Source organism: Amblyraja radiata, chromosome 15, assembly GCF_010909765.2.
Source record: "Amblyraja radiata isolate CabotCenter1 chromosome 15, sAmbRad1.1.pri, whole genome shotgun sequence".
NCBI classification, from domain to species: Eukaryota; Metazoa; Chordata; class Chondrichthyes; order Rajiformes; family Rajidae; genus Amblyraja; species Amblyraja radiata.
The window spans coordinates 58,034,058-58,050,094 of NC_045970.1; the positions used below are offsets into that span (position 1 = coordinate 58,034,058).

The window sequence follows — 16,037 nt, forward strand, 5'->3', positions numbered from 1 at the left end:
AAGATGATGTTGTTCGGTGTCGCCAATAAACGATACATTTTCAATTTCGTTATCATTCATAATCGCACTAATGTTTCTGTTTGAATGCCAAGTTGTTGCCTTCCACCCCAGCTAACTATGATATTAGACATTTCCTGGACCAGCGTCCGTTTTAATCTCTCGTTATCACACCTTACCGTTCCATATCTCTAGACTCCCTCTCTCCTGAATCTCTGTCTTGACCCGAAACGTCACCCATCTTCTCTCTGGATATGCCTCCTGTCCCACCTGCATGTTGTGTCTATCTTCGGCAGGGTACTACAGGATTTAACTCCATAAAGTAGAGTACAGGCCGGTGCACATCGACCCCATTGTGGACATTGGGATTTGATTCTGAAATTGATGCGCTACAATGTGGAGAACTTTATTCTGCACTCTGTATATTTCCCTTTGCTCTATCTATTGCAATTCGGTTTAAATGGGTTGTATTTATGGATCGTTATCTGCTCTGCCAACTAGTAAGCAAAGCATAGTTAATCACTGTATCTCTGACCATTATAAATCTAAACCCAGTCCATGTGTTTTCCAGACACCATAAATGGCGATTCTGTTCACACAGATGCCGCCCTCAGCACGGAGCACAGAAATGGAGTCGGTGGGTTTCAGCTGCGCCGATGATACCGCAAGCCGCCCTCGAGAGAAACTGAGTGAGTTGGGAAGAATTCTCAGACGTCGGAAAACCACAAATAGCAAGCGCCGTACAGACGTCTCTCGCTGTAGCAGGCAAAGCAGAAGCTGATGTTTTTGTATGAAGGTTTCACTGGTTTCCATCACTGTGCGGCTAAAGGCGCAGTAATAAACTGCAAAGTCGCTCAGCTCCAGCTCCGAAAGGGTTAAACTGACTAATTTTCGATCGGTCTGGAGCTGGGAAGAGAAGCGAGCGCCTGCAAAACCGGCTTTCTCCTCGTTTCCATGTGAATTTTTCCTCAGTATGAACTCGGGCCTTGAATCCTGATGCTGCCGGTACCAAAATAAGTTGTAGTACGTTTCTGCGGTATCATAGGTGCAGCTGAAAGTCATCGACTCTCCTTCCACCTTCTGTGCTGACGGCAGCGATTGTGTGACGGTATCTCCATGATTGTGATCTGAAAAAATATATGGATCAGGTTTAGGTTTGTTATGCGTGCACCGAAATACGCGGAAGATCTTTGTATTACATGTCACCCAAACACATCAACTGATAATATATTTAAATACAATCAAATCAAACGCACTTTCAATAGGTAGTTAAAGGGAAGATAGAGAGTGCAGAATAAAGTTATTATTAATGTAGCGAATCAGTTCCAGAGACAAAGGCCAATGTCGACATTGGGGTAGATATGCATCGCCTAGTTCCCTTGCATATCGAGGTGCATCGAACAATGCCGCGGCTGAGAGGTAGGAAGGAACTGCAGATGCTGACTTAAACCGAAGTTAGGCACGAAAAGCTGGAGTAACTCTGCGGATCAGCCAGCCTCTCTTGGTAAAAATAATTGGTGACCTGAAGAAGGATCTCGACCCGAAACATTGCCAATACCAACTAGTTTTCTCCATGGCATATGGATCGCGGTTAGATAGTACCCGGCTTTCCATTTACATGTAGTGAATGATTAGACCGGTTCGCATTCACAATGATGGTCGACGTTCCGTCGGAGTAAGTAGTCGGATTAACTGTTGCGACTTTACCTATCAGGCATGCTCCCCACACAATCCAAATGACAAATACGCGCATTTTCCCTGTGAAAACCCCTTTGTGAAATTCTCTCCTCGATCTGGTGCCGTGCGGCTTTCGGATGTTCTCGCCTCTCCTGCTGGTGATGGTGGCGCTGGGGTAAAGGTGGGCGGGAAGCGACTGACTTCCGCCTACCTCAACTGCCTCCCCAGTTGGGACTCGTTCAGCGTTCTTTCAGTTTAAGCATGTAGTGACTGGGTGGGGGAAGGAAACGTCTTCATCGCTGTAACAGCGGAAACTCGGCTCGGCTTTTGTGAGGAACTCTAAGGTATCATAATGTAAAGGAACTATGAGGAGTGGGTCAATGCGGGATTTATAGGTTACGTTGATTGCCTGGCGAAATGTACTTTCTGTTTAAATTTAATTCCGAGTTAGAAATTACCTCCATTCCCACATCGAACCGCAAGTAACGGATTCGATGCGAGATAGATGCAAGTTAGGATGCGAGTATTGCGTTCCGTTTTAGGCACGTGTCATATGAAAGATGTTGTCCAGCTGGGAAGGGTGCAGAGAAAACTTGCGATGGTGTTGCCAGCACCCAAGGGGCTGAGTTTGATTCGTGTAGTTCAGAGATACAGCGCGGAAACTGGCCCTTCGGCCCACCGTGTCCGCACCTATCAGTGATCCCCGCACATGAACAATACCCTACACACACTGTGGACAATTTTACATTGATCAAGTCAAGTCAAGTCAATTTTATTTCTATAGCACATTTAAAAACAACTCTCGTTGTGCAAAGTGCTTTACATTAGTGCAGGTACTAAACGTGCTACAAACAGTTGTACATAGATCAACAAGAACAAGCTGATCAGGAAGGCCGGCTCAGTGGTCGGGGCTGAGCAACTAACGGTCCAGCAGGTAGCAGAGGCCAGAACTCTGAACAAACTGGGTTCAATAATGAACAACCCAACTCACCCACTCCACGCCCTGAAGGTGATCAAGAGCTGCATCTTCAGTCAGAGACTGATTGCACCAATGTGCAAAACTGAGAGATATAGGAAGTCTTGTATACCAGCTGCTATAAGGTTTTACAATGCACAAAAATAATTTTGCATTTTTTTAGTATTCATTCATTGTATTTTAACTTATTAAGTATGGAAGCTATCTGAGGAAATGTGTGGTGTTATGTCTGTCTTGAAGCTGGTGTGGCACTGTAATTTCCTGTAAAAGATTATTAAAGGATCTAATCAAAATATATACATCAGTACATACATACAGCTCCCTTAGGGGACCTAAAGAAAGTCTTGAGAGTAGAAATAAGTTTTAGGTCTAGATTTAAAAGAGTTGATGGGGGGGGGGGGGGGGGGGGGGCTGTGTTGATGGGAAGAGGGATGCAGTTCCACAGTCTAGGTATTTATAACACGCCAATTAACCTACAAACATGTACGTCTTTGGATTGTGGGCGAAAACCCAAGATCTCGGAGAAAACCCACGCAAGTCTCGGCGAGAGCGTACAAATTGTACAATCAAGCACCCGTAGTCAGGATACCCGTGTATCTGGCGCAGTAAGAAAGTATCTACACCGTTACGTCACCGTGCCGCCATGCCACTCAGCTACATGGTGAGGATGAGGTGGCTAGGACTATTCCACGATGCGCAGGGGGGTGAAGGGTGTCCAAAATCGTGAGAGGAGTAGATCGGGAAAACGCACCACAGAGTCACTTTCCCCGTATAGAGGCATAGAGAACCAGAGGATACAGGTTGAAGGTGTGTGTGTGTGTGTGTGTGTGTGGTGGGGCTTTAATACGAACCATTGTCTGTACACAGTTTGTACTCCCTCCCCGCGCCTAGGTTTTCTCCCAGATCTTGCGTTTCCGCCCACACTCCAAAGACGTCCATATTTGTAGGTTAATTGGCTTGTTATCAATGTAAAATTGTCCCAAGTGTGCGTAGGGTATTGTTGATGTATGGGGATCAATGGTAGGTGCGGACTCGGTGGGCCGAAGGGCCCATTTCCGGCCTCTATCTCTGAACTACATTAAACAAAACTCAGTCCTTTGGGTGCTGACATTATCATCCCAAGTATTCTCTGCACCCTTTCCTGCTGGACAACATGTTTCATATGATAAGTGCCCAAAACGGAACGCAATACTCTAAAGGTGGCCTCGCATCCTAACTTGCTTCTATCTCGCATCGAATCCGTTCCTTGCGGTTCGATGTGGGAATGGGGAGAATTTCTAACTCGGAGATAAATTTAAACAGAAGGTACATTTCGCCAGGCCATCAACGTAAGCTATCAAACCGTCATTGACCCGCTCCTCACAGTTCCTTTATATTATTATATCTTAGAGTTCATAGAAACATAGAAACATAGAAATTAGGTGCAGGAGTAGGCCATTCGGCCCTTCGAGCCTGCACCGCCATTCAATATGATCATGGCTGATCATCCAACTCAGTATCCCGTACCTGCCTTCTCTCCATACCCTCTGATCCCCTTAGCCACAAGGGCCACATCTAACTCCCTCTTAAATATAGCCAATGAACTGGCCTCGACTACCCTCTGTGGCAGGGAGTTCCAGAGATTCACCACTCTCTGTGTGAAAAAAGTTCTTCTCATCACGGTTTTAAAGGATTTCCCCCTTATCCTTTCCTCATAAGGCCGAGTCGAGTTTTCCCTGCTACAGCGGTGAGGACCAGTCACTACATGCCTAACCTGAAAGAACGCTGACCGAGTCCCAACTGGGGAGGAAGTTGAGGTAGGCGGAAGTCAGTCGTTTCACGCCCACCGTTACCACTGCGCCACCAGCACCAGCAGGAGAGGCGAGAACACCCGAAAGCCGCACAGCACCAGGTCGATGAGGGAATTTCACAAAGGGGGTTTCACAGGGAAAATGCGCATATTTGCCATTTGGATTGTGTGGGGAGCATGCCTAATAGGTAAAGTCGCAGCTGTTAATTCGGCTACTTGCTCCGACGGAACGTCGACCATGTGAATGCGAACCGGTCTAATCTTTCCCTATATGTAAATTGAAAGCCGGGTACTATCTAATCGCCATCCATATGCCATAGATACAATTAATTGGTAAAGGTAATGTTTCGGATCGAGACCCTTCTTCAGGTCACCTATTCCTTTTGCCAAGAGAGGTAAGCTGTCCCGCTGAGTTACTCCAGCTTTTTGTGTCCAAATTCGGTTTAAGTCAGCATCTGCAGTTCCTTCCTACCTCTCAGCCGCGGCAATGTTCGATTCGCCTCGATATGCAAAGGAACAATGCGATGCATATCTACCCCAGTGTCGACATTGGCCTTTGGCTCTGGAACTGATTCGCTACAATAATTATAACTTTATTCTGCACACTCTATCTTCCCTTTATCTATCTATTGAACATGCGTTTGATTTGATTGTATTTAAGTGTATTATCAGTTGATCTGTTTGGGTGACATGTAATACAAAGATCTTCCGCGTATTTCGGTGCACGAATGACAAACCTAAACCATATCCGTAAATGTTTGCAGATCCCAATCATGGAGATACCGTCACACAATCGCTGCCGTCAGCACAGAAGGTAGAAGGAGAGTCGCTGACTTTCAGCTGCACCTATGAAACCGCAGACGTGGGCTACAACTTATTTTGGTACCGGCATCATCAGGACTCAAGGCCAGAGTTCATACTGTATAAATATTCAAGTGCAAGCGAGGGTAAAGCTGATTTTGCAGGCGATCGCTTCTCTGCCCAGCTCCAGACCGATAGAAAATTAGTCAGTTTAACCCTTTCGGGGCTGGAGCTGAGCGACACTGCAGTTTATTACTGCGCCTTTCGCCGCACAGTGGTGGAAACCAGTGAAGCCTTCCAACAAAAACATCAGCTTCTGCTTTGCCTACTGCAGCGAGATACGTCTGCACCGCGCTTGCTGGTTGTGGTTTCCCGCCGCCTGAGAATTCTTCCCTACTCACTCAGTTTCTCTCGAGACAAGTATCCTGGCAAACTGCAGAACGAGAGCGGTAGATGGGGCTTCCTGCTGCAAGTAGGGAGTGTCAATATGAGTTTTTGCAAACACATAGAGACGGTACGCAGGATCACGTGATGTGTTGTAGGTTACACAGACTCACTTCGTCATCGTTTCCGTTCATCGAGCCCTTTCCTTTTGACGACCACGGATGCAACGAGAAAGTGTGGAATCGCTTTCCTTTTGTCCGCGTCTGCGATGACGTTGGCAATAAAGGACTCGATGTACTGCGCTCAGATGCAATGAGCAACATTGCATTCCCCACTCGAGCCGAATATCGCCAATGTAGGGAACACACAGATGAAGAAGATGATGTTTATCCTCGTCGCCAAAAAGCGATTCATTTTCAATCTCGGTATCATTTATTATCGCTCTAAAGTGTATGTTTGAATGCCACGTTGTTGCCTTCCCCACCCCCCCCCCCCCACACACACACACACACACCCCTCCCCCCTCCCCAATGATATTCGAATTTTCCTGGATCACCGTCCGTTTTACGCGACAGGTGGCGCACTGGGCTAAGTGTTCGGCTGGCGACCGGAAGGTAGCCGGTTCGAATCCCGCTTGGAGTGCATACTGTTGTTGTGTCCTTGGGCAAGGCACTTCACCCACCTTTGCCTGTGTGTGAATGTGGGTGAATGTGTGTGAGTGATTGGTGGTGGTCGGAGGTGCCGTAGGCGCAGATTGGCAGCCACGCTTCCGTCAGTCTGCCCCAGGGCAGCTGTGGCTACAGAAGTAGCTTACCACCACCGAGTGTGACTGAGGAGTGAATGAATAATGCGATGTAAAGCGCCTTGAGTATTAGAAAGGCGCTATATAAATCCCATCCATTATTATTATTATTATTATTATTATTAATCTATCGTTTTCACACCATACCCTTCCATATCTCTAGTCTCCCTCTACCCTGAATCTCATCTCGACCCGAAACGTCACCCATGTCCTCTCCGGATATGCCCCCTGTCCCACCTGCATTTTGTGTCTATCTTCGGCAGGGTACTACAGGATTTAACTCCATAAAGTAGAGTACAGGCCGGAGCACACCGACCCCATTGGGGACATTGGGATTTGATTCTGGAATTGATGCGCTACAATGCGGAGAACTTTATTCTGAATTATTTACCTTTCGCTTTGCTCTATCTATTGCACTTCGGTTTGAATGGGTTGTATTTATAGATCGTTATCTGGTCTGTCATCGAGCATGTAATAATAATAATAATAATAATACATTTTATTTATGGGCGCCTTTCAAGAGTCTCAAGGACACCTAACAAAGATTTAGCAGGTAGAGGAAAAACATGTAAGGGGAATGAAATAAATAGTAGAGACATGGCTAGTACACAAAGTAAAGACATAATTCAAATTCAAAACACAATATGAGGCAATTAATGCACAGATGAAAAGGGAGGGGGACGTGGGGCTAAGGATAGGCAGAGGTGAAGAGATGGGTCTTGAGGCGGGACTGGAAGACGGTGAGGGACACGGAATTGCGGATCAGTTGGTGGAGGGAGTTCCAGAGCCTGGGAGCTGCCCTTGAGAAGGCTCTGTCCCCAAAACTGTGGAGGTTGGACTTGTGGATGGAGAGGAGACCGGCTGACGTGGATCTGAGGGACCGTGAGGGTTTGTAGGGGGAGATGAGGTCAGTGAGATATGGGGGGGGGGCAGATGGTGGAGGGCTTTGTAGGTGAGGAATAGGATTTTGTAGGTGATCCGGTGGGAGATGGGAAGCCAGTGAAGTTGTTTGAGGACTGGAGTGATGTGATGCCAGGATTTGGTGTGGGTGATGAGTCGGGCGACTGCATTCTGGACCAGTTGGAGTCGGTTGATGTAGGTGGAGCTGATGCCAAGGAGAAGTGGGTTGCAATTGTCCAGTCGGGAGGAGATGAAGGCGTGGATGAGTCTTTCAGCAGCGGGAGGTGTGAGAGAGGGTCTGAGTGGCGATGTTGCGGAGTTGAAAGAAGGAGGTTTTAATGACATAGAAACATAGACACATAGAAATTAGGTGCAGGAGTAGGCCATTCGGCCCTTCGAGCCTGCACCGCCATTCAATATGATCATGGCTGATCATCCAATTCAGTATCCCGTACCTGCCTTATCTCCATACCCTCTGATCCCCTTAGCCACAAGTGCCACATTTAACTCCCTCTTAAATATAGCCAATGAACTGGCCTCGACTACCCTCTGTGGCAGAGTTCCAGAGATTCACCACTCTCTGTGTGAAAAAAGTTCTTCTCATCTCGGTTTTAAAGGATTTCCCCCTTGTCCTTAAGCTGTGACCCCTTGTCCTGGACTTCCCCCAACATCGGGAGAAATCTTCCTGCATCTAGCCTGTCCAACCCCTTAAGAATTTTGTAGGTTTCTATAAGATCCCCTCTCAATCTCCTAAATTCTAGAGAGTATAAACCAAGTCTATCCAGTCTTTCTTCATAAGACATTCCTGACATCCCAGGAATCAGCCTGGTGAACCTTCTCTGCACTCCCTCTATGGCAATAATGTCCTTCCTCAGATTTGGAGACCAAAACTGTACGCAATACTCCAGGTGTGCTCTCACCAAGACCCTGTACAACTGCAGTAGAACCTCCCTGCTCCTCTACTCAAATCCTTTTGCTATGAAAGCTAACATACCTTTCGCTTTCTTCACTGCCTGCTGCACCTGCATGCCTACTTTCAATGACTGGTGTACCATGACACCCAGGTCTCGCTGCATCTCCCCTTTTCCTAGTCGGCCACCATTTAGATAATAGTCTGCTTTCCTGTTTTTGCCACCAAAATGGATAACCTCACATTTATCCACATTATACTGCATCTGCCAAACATTTGCCCACTCACCCAGCCTATCCAAGTCACCTTGCAGTCTCCTAGCATCCTCCTCACAGCTAACCCTGCCCCCCAACTTAGTGTCATCCGCAAACTTGGAGATTTTGCCTTCAATTCCCTCATCCAGATCATTAATATATATTGTAAATAGCTGGGGTCCCAGCACTGAGCCTTGCGGTACCCCACTAGTCACTGCCTGCCATTGTGAAAAGGACCCGATTACTCCTACTCTTTGCTTCCTGTTTGCCAGCCAGTTCTCTATCCACATCAATACTGAACCCCCAATGCCGTGTGCTTTAAGTTTGTATACTAATCTCTTATGTGGGACCTTGTCGAAAGCCTTCTGAAAGTCCAGATACACCACATCCACTGGTTCTCCCCTATCCACGCTACTAGTTACATCCTCGAAGAATTCTATAAGATTCGTCAGACATGATTTACCTTTTGTAAATCCATGCTGACTTTGTCCATTGATTTCACCACTTTCCAAATGTGCTGCTATCCCATCTTTAATAACTGACTAGCAATTTCCCCACTACCGATGTTAGACTAACTGGTCTGTAATTCCCCGTTTTCTCTCTCCCTCCCTTCTTAAAAAGTGGGGTTACGTTTGCTACCCGCCAATCCTCAGGAACTACTCCAGAATCTAAAGAGTTTTGATAGATTATTACATGGCGGATGTGAGGCTCAAGGGAGAGGATGGAATCAAAGGTCACGCCAAGGTTGCGGGCCAGGGGAGATGGACAGACAGTGGTGCCGTCGATGGTGAGAGTGCGGTTATTGATTTTGCTGAGTGTGGCTTTGGAGCCTATGAGGAGGAATTCTGCCTTATCGCTGTTGAGTTTGAGGAAGTTATGTTGCATCCAGGTTATTATAGCTGACAAACAGGTGTTGATATGGGAGAGGGGGGGGGTGTTGTGGGCGGATTTGGTGCCGAGGTAGATCTGGGTGTCATCGGCGTAACAGTGGAAGTCCAGGTTGAAGTAGCGGAGTATCTGACCAAGGGGGAGGATGTAGATGATGAAGAGGAGGGGGCCGAGTACGGAGACTTGGGGAACGCCTTGAGTGACCGTTGCTGTAGCAGAGGTGTGGTTGTGGAGGGAGATGAAGTGGGATCTGTTGGGAAAGGTAGAAACGGAGCCTGCCGAGTGCAGAGCCTTCAATGCCGAGGTCTTTGAGTCTGGTGAACAGGGTGTTATGGTTCACTGTATCGAAGGCTGCGCTCAGGTCGAGGAGGATGAGGATGTTGAGGGAACCAGTGTCAGCAGAGGTAAGGAGGTCGTTGAGGACTTTGAGGAGAACCGTTTCTGTGCTATGGAGGGGGCGAAAGCCAGATTGGAGGGGTTCAAGTAGGTTATACGCAAGGAGGTGGGAATGAAGTTGCGACGCAACGATACGCTCCAGGGTTTTTGAAAGAAAGGGGAGGTTTGAGACTGGGCGGTAGTTAATGAGAGAGGAGGGATCAAGACCAGGTTTCTTGAAGATTGGTGTGACAGCAGCAGTTTTGAAAGCGGAGGCGACAATTCCTTGGGACAATGAGGAGTTGAAGAGATTAGTGAGGTAGGGGCAGAGAACGGAGAGGCAGGACTTCAGCAGGGGAGTGGGGAGAAGGTCGAGGGAGCAGGTAGTGGGTTTGGAAGAGCTGATGAGTTTGGAGATTTCAGTAGGGGTGACCAGGACAAACTGGGAGAGGAAGTAGTGTGGAGGAGGGGTAAGAAGGTCAGTGGAGATGTTGAAATGAGGGGCCCTGGTAGGTGGTGGAGTAGATGCTGGGGAGTCGGGTACAGGGGATAAAGATTGATAGATGGTGCTGATTTTATCAGCGAGAGAGTGGAGGAATGAGTTGCAGAGATCCGGAGTAGAGATAGGGAGAGTGCTTGCTCGAGGCATGAGGAGGTTGCCCACTGTGGAGAAGAGGGATCTGTGGTTTAGGCAGGGATCGGTGAACATGGAGGAGAGGTAGGTAGATTTTGCAGCAATGAGGCATCTTTGTAGTCAGTGAGGTGGAGTTTGTAAGCTTCAAGGTGGACTGTGAGAGATTATTTCTTTGTGAGTCGTTCAAGTCGGCGATCACTCTGTTTCAGTTTACGAAATGCAGGTGTATACCAGGGTGAAGATGTGTTGAAAGTTACGGTTCTTGTTTTGAGGGGGGCCATAATGTTAAGGGAGGTAGACAAGGTGGAGTTCAGATGGTTTGTGAGATCATCAGGTGAGATATGGGTTGAGTACAGGGGGAGAGAGGTGGAGAGCAGGTCAGAGAGATGGTGGGGATCAATGGATTTTAGATTACAGAAGGTGATTTCTCGGAGGAAGCGGGGGCGAGGTGTCGGAGAAGAGAAGGGACGTAAAGCATAGTTCATCACTGTATCTCAGACCATTATGAATCTAAACCCAATCCATGTGTTTTCCGGACACCAGACATGACGATTCTGTTACCACAGATGCCGCCCTCAGCACGGAGCACAGAAAGGAAGTTGGTCGGTTTCAGCTGCGCCGATGACACCGCAAGCCGCCCTCGAGAGAAACTGAGTAAGTTCGGAAGAATTCTCAGGCGGCGGGAAACCACAAACAGCAAGCGCGGGTCAGACGTATCAAGCTGCAGCAGGCAAAGCAGAAGCTGATGTTTTTGTAGGAAGGTTTCACTGGTTTCCATCACTGTGCGGCTAAAGGCGCAGTAATAAACTGCAGAGTCGCTCAGCTCCAGCCCCGAAAGGGTTAAACTTACTAATTTTCTATCGGTCTGGAGCTGGGAAGAGAAGCGAGCGCCTGCAAAACCGGCTTTCGCCTCGTTTCCATTTGTAAATTTCCACAGTATGAACTCGGGCTTTGAATCCTGATGATGCCGGTACCAATATAAGGTGTAGTACGTTTCTGTGGTATCATAGGTGCAGCTGAAAGTAATCGACTCTCCTTCTACCTTCTGTGCTGACGGCAGCGATTGTGTGACGGTATCTCCATGATTGGGATCTGAAAAAATATATGGATTAGGTTTAGGTTTGTCATGCGTGCACAGAAATGCGCGGAATATCTTTGTATTACATGTCACCCAAACACATCAACTGATAATATACTTAAATACAATCAAATCAAACGCACGCTCAATAGATAGATAAAGGGAATATAGAGAGTGCAGAATAAAGTTATTATTATTGTAGCGAATCAGTTCCAGAGACAATTGCCAATGTCGACACTGGGGTGGATATGCATCGCATAGTCCCCTTGCATATCGAGGTGAATCGAGCATTGCCGCGTCTTATAGGTAGGAAGGAACTACAGATGCCGAATTAAACCGAAGTTAGACACAAGAAGCTGAAGTAAATCAGCGGATCAACCAGCCTCTCTTGACAAAACGAATAGGTGACCTGAAGAAGGGTCTCGACCCGAAACATTACCTATACCAATTCAATTTCTCCATGGCATATGGATGGCGATTAGATAGTACCCGGCTTTCCATTTACATGTAGGGAAAGATTAGACCGGTTTCGCATTCACAATGATGGTCGACCTTTCATCGGAGTAAGTAGCCGGATTAACTGTTGCGACTTTACCTATCAGGCATGCTCCCCACACAATCCAAATGGCAAGTACGCGCATTTTCCCTGTGAAAAACCCTTTGTGAAATTCTCTCGTCGATCTGGCGCTGTGCGGCTTTCGGATGTTCTCGCCTCTCCTGCTGGTGCTGGTGGCGCTGTGGTAACGGTGGCGGGATGTGACTGACTTCCGCCGACCTCAACTTCCTCCCCAGTTGGGACACGGTCAGCGTTCTTTCAGGTAAGGCACGTAGTGACTGGGTGGGGGAAGGAAACGTCTTCATCGCTGTAACAGGGGAAACTCGGCTCGGCTTTTGTGAGGAACTCTAAGGTATCATAATGTAAAGGACTATGAGGGGCGGGTCAATGCGGGATTTATAGGTTACGTTGATTGCCTGTCGAAATGTTCTTTCTGTTTAAATTTAATTCCGAGTTAGAAATGACCCCCATTCCCACATCGAACAGCAAGGAACGGATTCGATGCGAGATAGATGCAAGATAGGATGCGAGGCCACCTTTAGAGTATTGCGTTCCGTTTTGGGTACGTGTCATATGAAAGATGTTGTCCAGCAGGGAACGGTGCAGAGAAAACGTGCGATGATGTTGCCAGCACCCAAGGGACTGAGTTTCATCCGTGTAGTTCAGAGATACAGCGCGGAAACTGGCCCTTCGGCCCACTGTGTCCGCACCTACCAGTGATCCTCGCACATCAACAATACCCTACACACACCAGGGACAATTTTACATTGATCAAGTCAAGTCAAGTCAATTTCTATAGCACATTTAAAAACAACTCTCGTTGTGCAAAGTGCTTTACATTGGTGCAGGTACTAAACGTGATACAAACAGTTGTACAGAGATCAACAATACATACATAGGTGCATACATACAGCGCTCTCACAGAGGACCTCAAGAAAAGCTTGAGTGTAGAAATAAGTTTTCAGTCTAGACTTAAAAAAGTTGATGGAGGGGGCTGTTCTGATGGGAAGAGGGATGCTGTTCCACAGTCTAGGTATTTATAACAAGCCAATTAACCTACAAACATGTACGTCTTTGGATTGTGGGTGAAAACCCAAGATCTCGGAGAAAACCCACGCAAGTCACGGGGAGAGCGTACAAATTGTACATACAAGCACCCGTAGTCAGGATGCCCGTGTCTCTGGCGCAGTAAGAAAGTAGCTACACCGTTACGTCGCCGTGCCGCCGTGCCACTGAGCTACATGGTGAGGATGAGGTGGCTTGGACTATTCCATAATGCGCAGGGGGGTGAAAGTTGTCCAAAATCATGAAAGGTGTTGATCGGGTAAACGCACAGATACACTTGCCCCGTTTAGGGGAGTAGAGAATCAGAGGATACAGATTGAAGGTGTGTGTGTGTGTGTGTGGGGGGGGGGGGGGGCTTTACTATGAACCATTATCTGTATACAGTTTGAACGCTCTCCCCGCGCCTTGCGAGGGTTTTATCTGAGATCTTGTGTTTCCGCCCACACTCCAAAGGCGTCCATGTTTGTAGGTTAATTGGCTTGTTATCAATGTAAAATTGTCCCTAGTGTGTGTTGGGTATTGTTAATGTGCGGGGATCACTGGTAGGTGCGGACTCGGTAGGCCGAAGGGCCCGTTTCCGCGCTCTATCTCTGAACTACACTAAACAAAACTCTGTCCCTTGGGTGCTGGCAACATCATCCCAAGTATTCTCTGAACCCTTTCCTGCTTGACAACATGTTTCATATGGTAAGTGCCCAAAACGGAACGCAATACTCTAAAGGTGGCCTCGCATCCTAACTTGCATCTGTCTCGCATCGAATCCGCTCCTTGCGGTTTGATGTGAGAATGGGAATAATTTCTAACTCGGAGAAAAATTTAAACAGAGCGTACATTTCGCCAGGCCATGCACGTAACCTATCAAACCAACATTGACCCGCTCCTCACAGTTCCTTTATGTTATGATATCTTAGAGTTCCTTATAAGGCCGAGTCGAATTTCCCTGTTACAGCGGTGAGGACTAGTCACTACATGCCTAACCTGAAAGAACGCTGACCGAGTCCCAACTGGGGAGGAAGTTGAGGTAGGCGGAAGTCAGTCGCTTCACGCCCACCGTTACCACAGCGCCACCAGCACCAGCAGGAGAGGCGAGAACATCCGAAAGCCGCACAGCACCAGGTCGATGAGGGAATTTCACAAAGGGGTTTCACAGGGAAAATGCGCGTATTTGCCATTTGGATTGTGTGGGGAGCATGCCTGATAGGTAAAGTCGCAGCTGTTAATCCGGCTCCTTGCTCCGACGGAACGTCGACCATGTGAATGCGAACCGGTCCAATCTTTCCCTATATGTAAATGGAAAGCCGGGTACTTTCTAATCGCCATCCATATGCCATGGAGAAAATGAATTGGTATAGGTAATGTTTCGGGTCGAGACCCTTCTTCAGGCCACCTATTCCGTTTGCCAAGAGAGGCAGGCTGTCCCGCTGAGTTACTCCAGCTTTTTGTGTCCAAATTCGGTTTAAGTCAGCATCTGCAGTTCCTTCCTACCTCTCAGCCGCGGCAATGCTCGATTCACCTCGATATGCAAGGGAACTATGCGATGCATATCTACCCCAGTGTCGACATTAGCCTTTGTCTCTGGAACTGATTCGCTACAATAATAATAACTTTATTCTGCACTCTCTATCTTCCCTTTAACTATCTATTGAACGTGCGTTTGATTTGATTGTATTTATGTATATTATCAGTTGAACTGTTTGGGTGACATGTAACACAAAGCTCTTCCGCGTATTTCTGTGCACGCATGACAAACCTAAACCATATCCATATATTTTTCAGATCCCAATCATGGAGATACCGTCACACAATCGCTGCCGTCAGCACAGAAGGTAGAAGGAGAGTCGATGACTTTCAGCTGCACCTATGAAACCGCAGACGTGGGCTACAACTTATTTTGGTACTGCCATCATCAGGACTCAAGGCCCGAGTTCATACTGTATAAACATTCAAGTGCAAGCGAGGATAAAGCCGATTTTGCAGGCGATCGCTTCTCTGCCCAGCTCCAGACCGATAGAACATTAGTCAGTTTAACATTTTCGGGGCTGGAGCTGAGCGACACTGCAGTTTATTACTGCGCTTGTCGCCGCACAGTGGTGGAAACCAGTGAAGCCTTCCAACAAAAAACATCAGCTTCTGCTTTGCCTACTGCAGCGAGATACGTCTGCACCGCGCTTGCTGGTTGTGGTTTCCCGCCGCCTGAGAATTCTTCCCAACTCACTCAGTTTCTCTCGAGGGCGGCTTGCTGAAACCCATCGACTCCCTTTCTGTGCTCCGTGCTGATGGCGGCATCTGTGTGAGCAGAATCGCCATGTCTGGTGTCTGGAAAACACATGGATTGGGTTTAGATTTATAATGGTCAGAGATACAGTGATAAACTCTGCTTTACATACTAGCTGGCAGACCAGATAACGATCCATTAATACAACCCATTCAAACCGAAGTGCAATTGATAGAGCAAAGGGAAAGATAAAGAGTGCAGAATAAAGTTCTCCACATTGTAGCGCATCAATTCCAGAATCAAATCCCAATGTCCACAATGGGGACGATGTGCACCGGCCTGTACTCTACTTTATGAAGTTAAATCTTGCAGTCCCCTGCCGAAGATAGACACAAAATGCAGGTGGGACAGGAGGAATACCCGGAGAGAAGATGGGTGATGTTTCAGGTCGAGACTGAAATTCAGGGGAGAGGGAGATTCAGATATGTAACGGTAACGTGTGAAAATGATAGATCAAAACGGACGCTGGTACAGGAAATGTCTAATATTATTGTTAGCTGGGGGGCGTGGGGGTGGGGGGGGGGGGGGCAACAACGTGGCATTCAAACATAAACATTAGTGCGATTATGAATGATAGCGAAATTGGAAATGTATCGCTTATTGGTGACGCCGATCAATATCATCTTCTTCATCTGTGTGTTCCCTACATTGGCGATATTCGCCTAGATTGGGGAAC

At 47.4% G+C, this 16,037-nt stretch overlaps 1 protein-coding gene and 2 gene segments (V, D, J or C); 2 read left to right on the top strand and 1 right to left on the bottom strand.

The window, feature by feature from the left end:
• Positions 1-534: 534 nt before the first annotated feature.
• On the bottom strand, positions 535-1,750 carry LOC116981474. The segment is given in 2 exon segments: positions 535-1,124; positions 1,705-1,750. Coding segments are annotated over 2 exon segments (636 nt in total).
• A 2,831-nt stretch (positions 1,751-4,581) lies between these two features.
• LOC116981475 lies at positions 4,582-11,133 on the top strand. The gene is made up of 3 exons (XM_033034527.1): positions 4,582-4,627; positions 5,204-5,712; positions 10,954-11,133. The coding sequence occupies exons 1-3, from the start codon at positions 4,582-4,584 to the stop codon at positions 11,131-11,133; spliced, it is 735 nt and encodes a 244-aa protein (XP_032890418.1).
• A 3,108-nt stretch (positions 11,134-14,241) lies between these two features.
• On the top strand, positions 14,242-15,329 carry LOC116981476. The segment is given in 2 exon segments: positions 14,242-14,287; positions 14,863-15,329. Coding segments are annotated over 2 exon segments (513 nt in total).
• Positions 15,330-16,037: the final 708 nt, after the last annotated feature.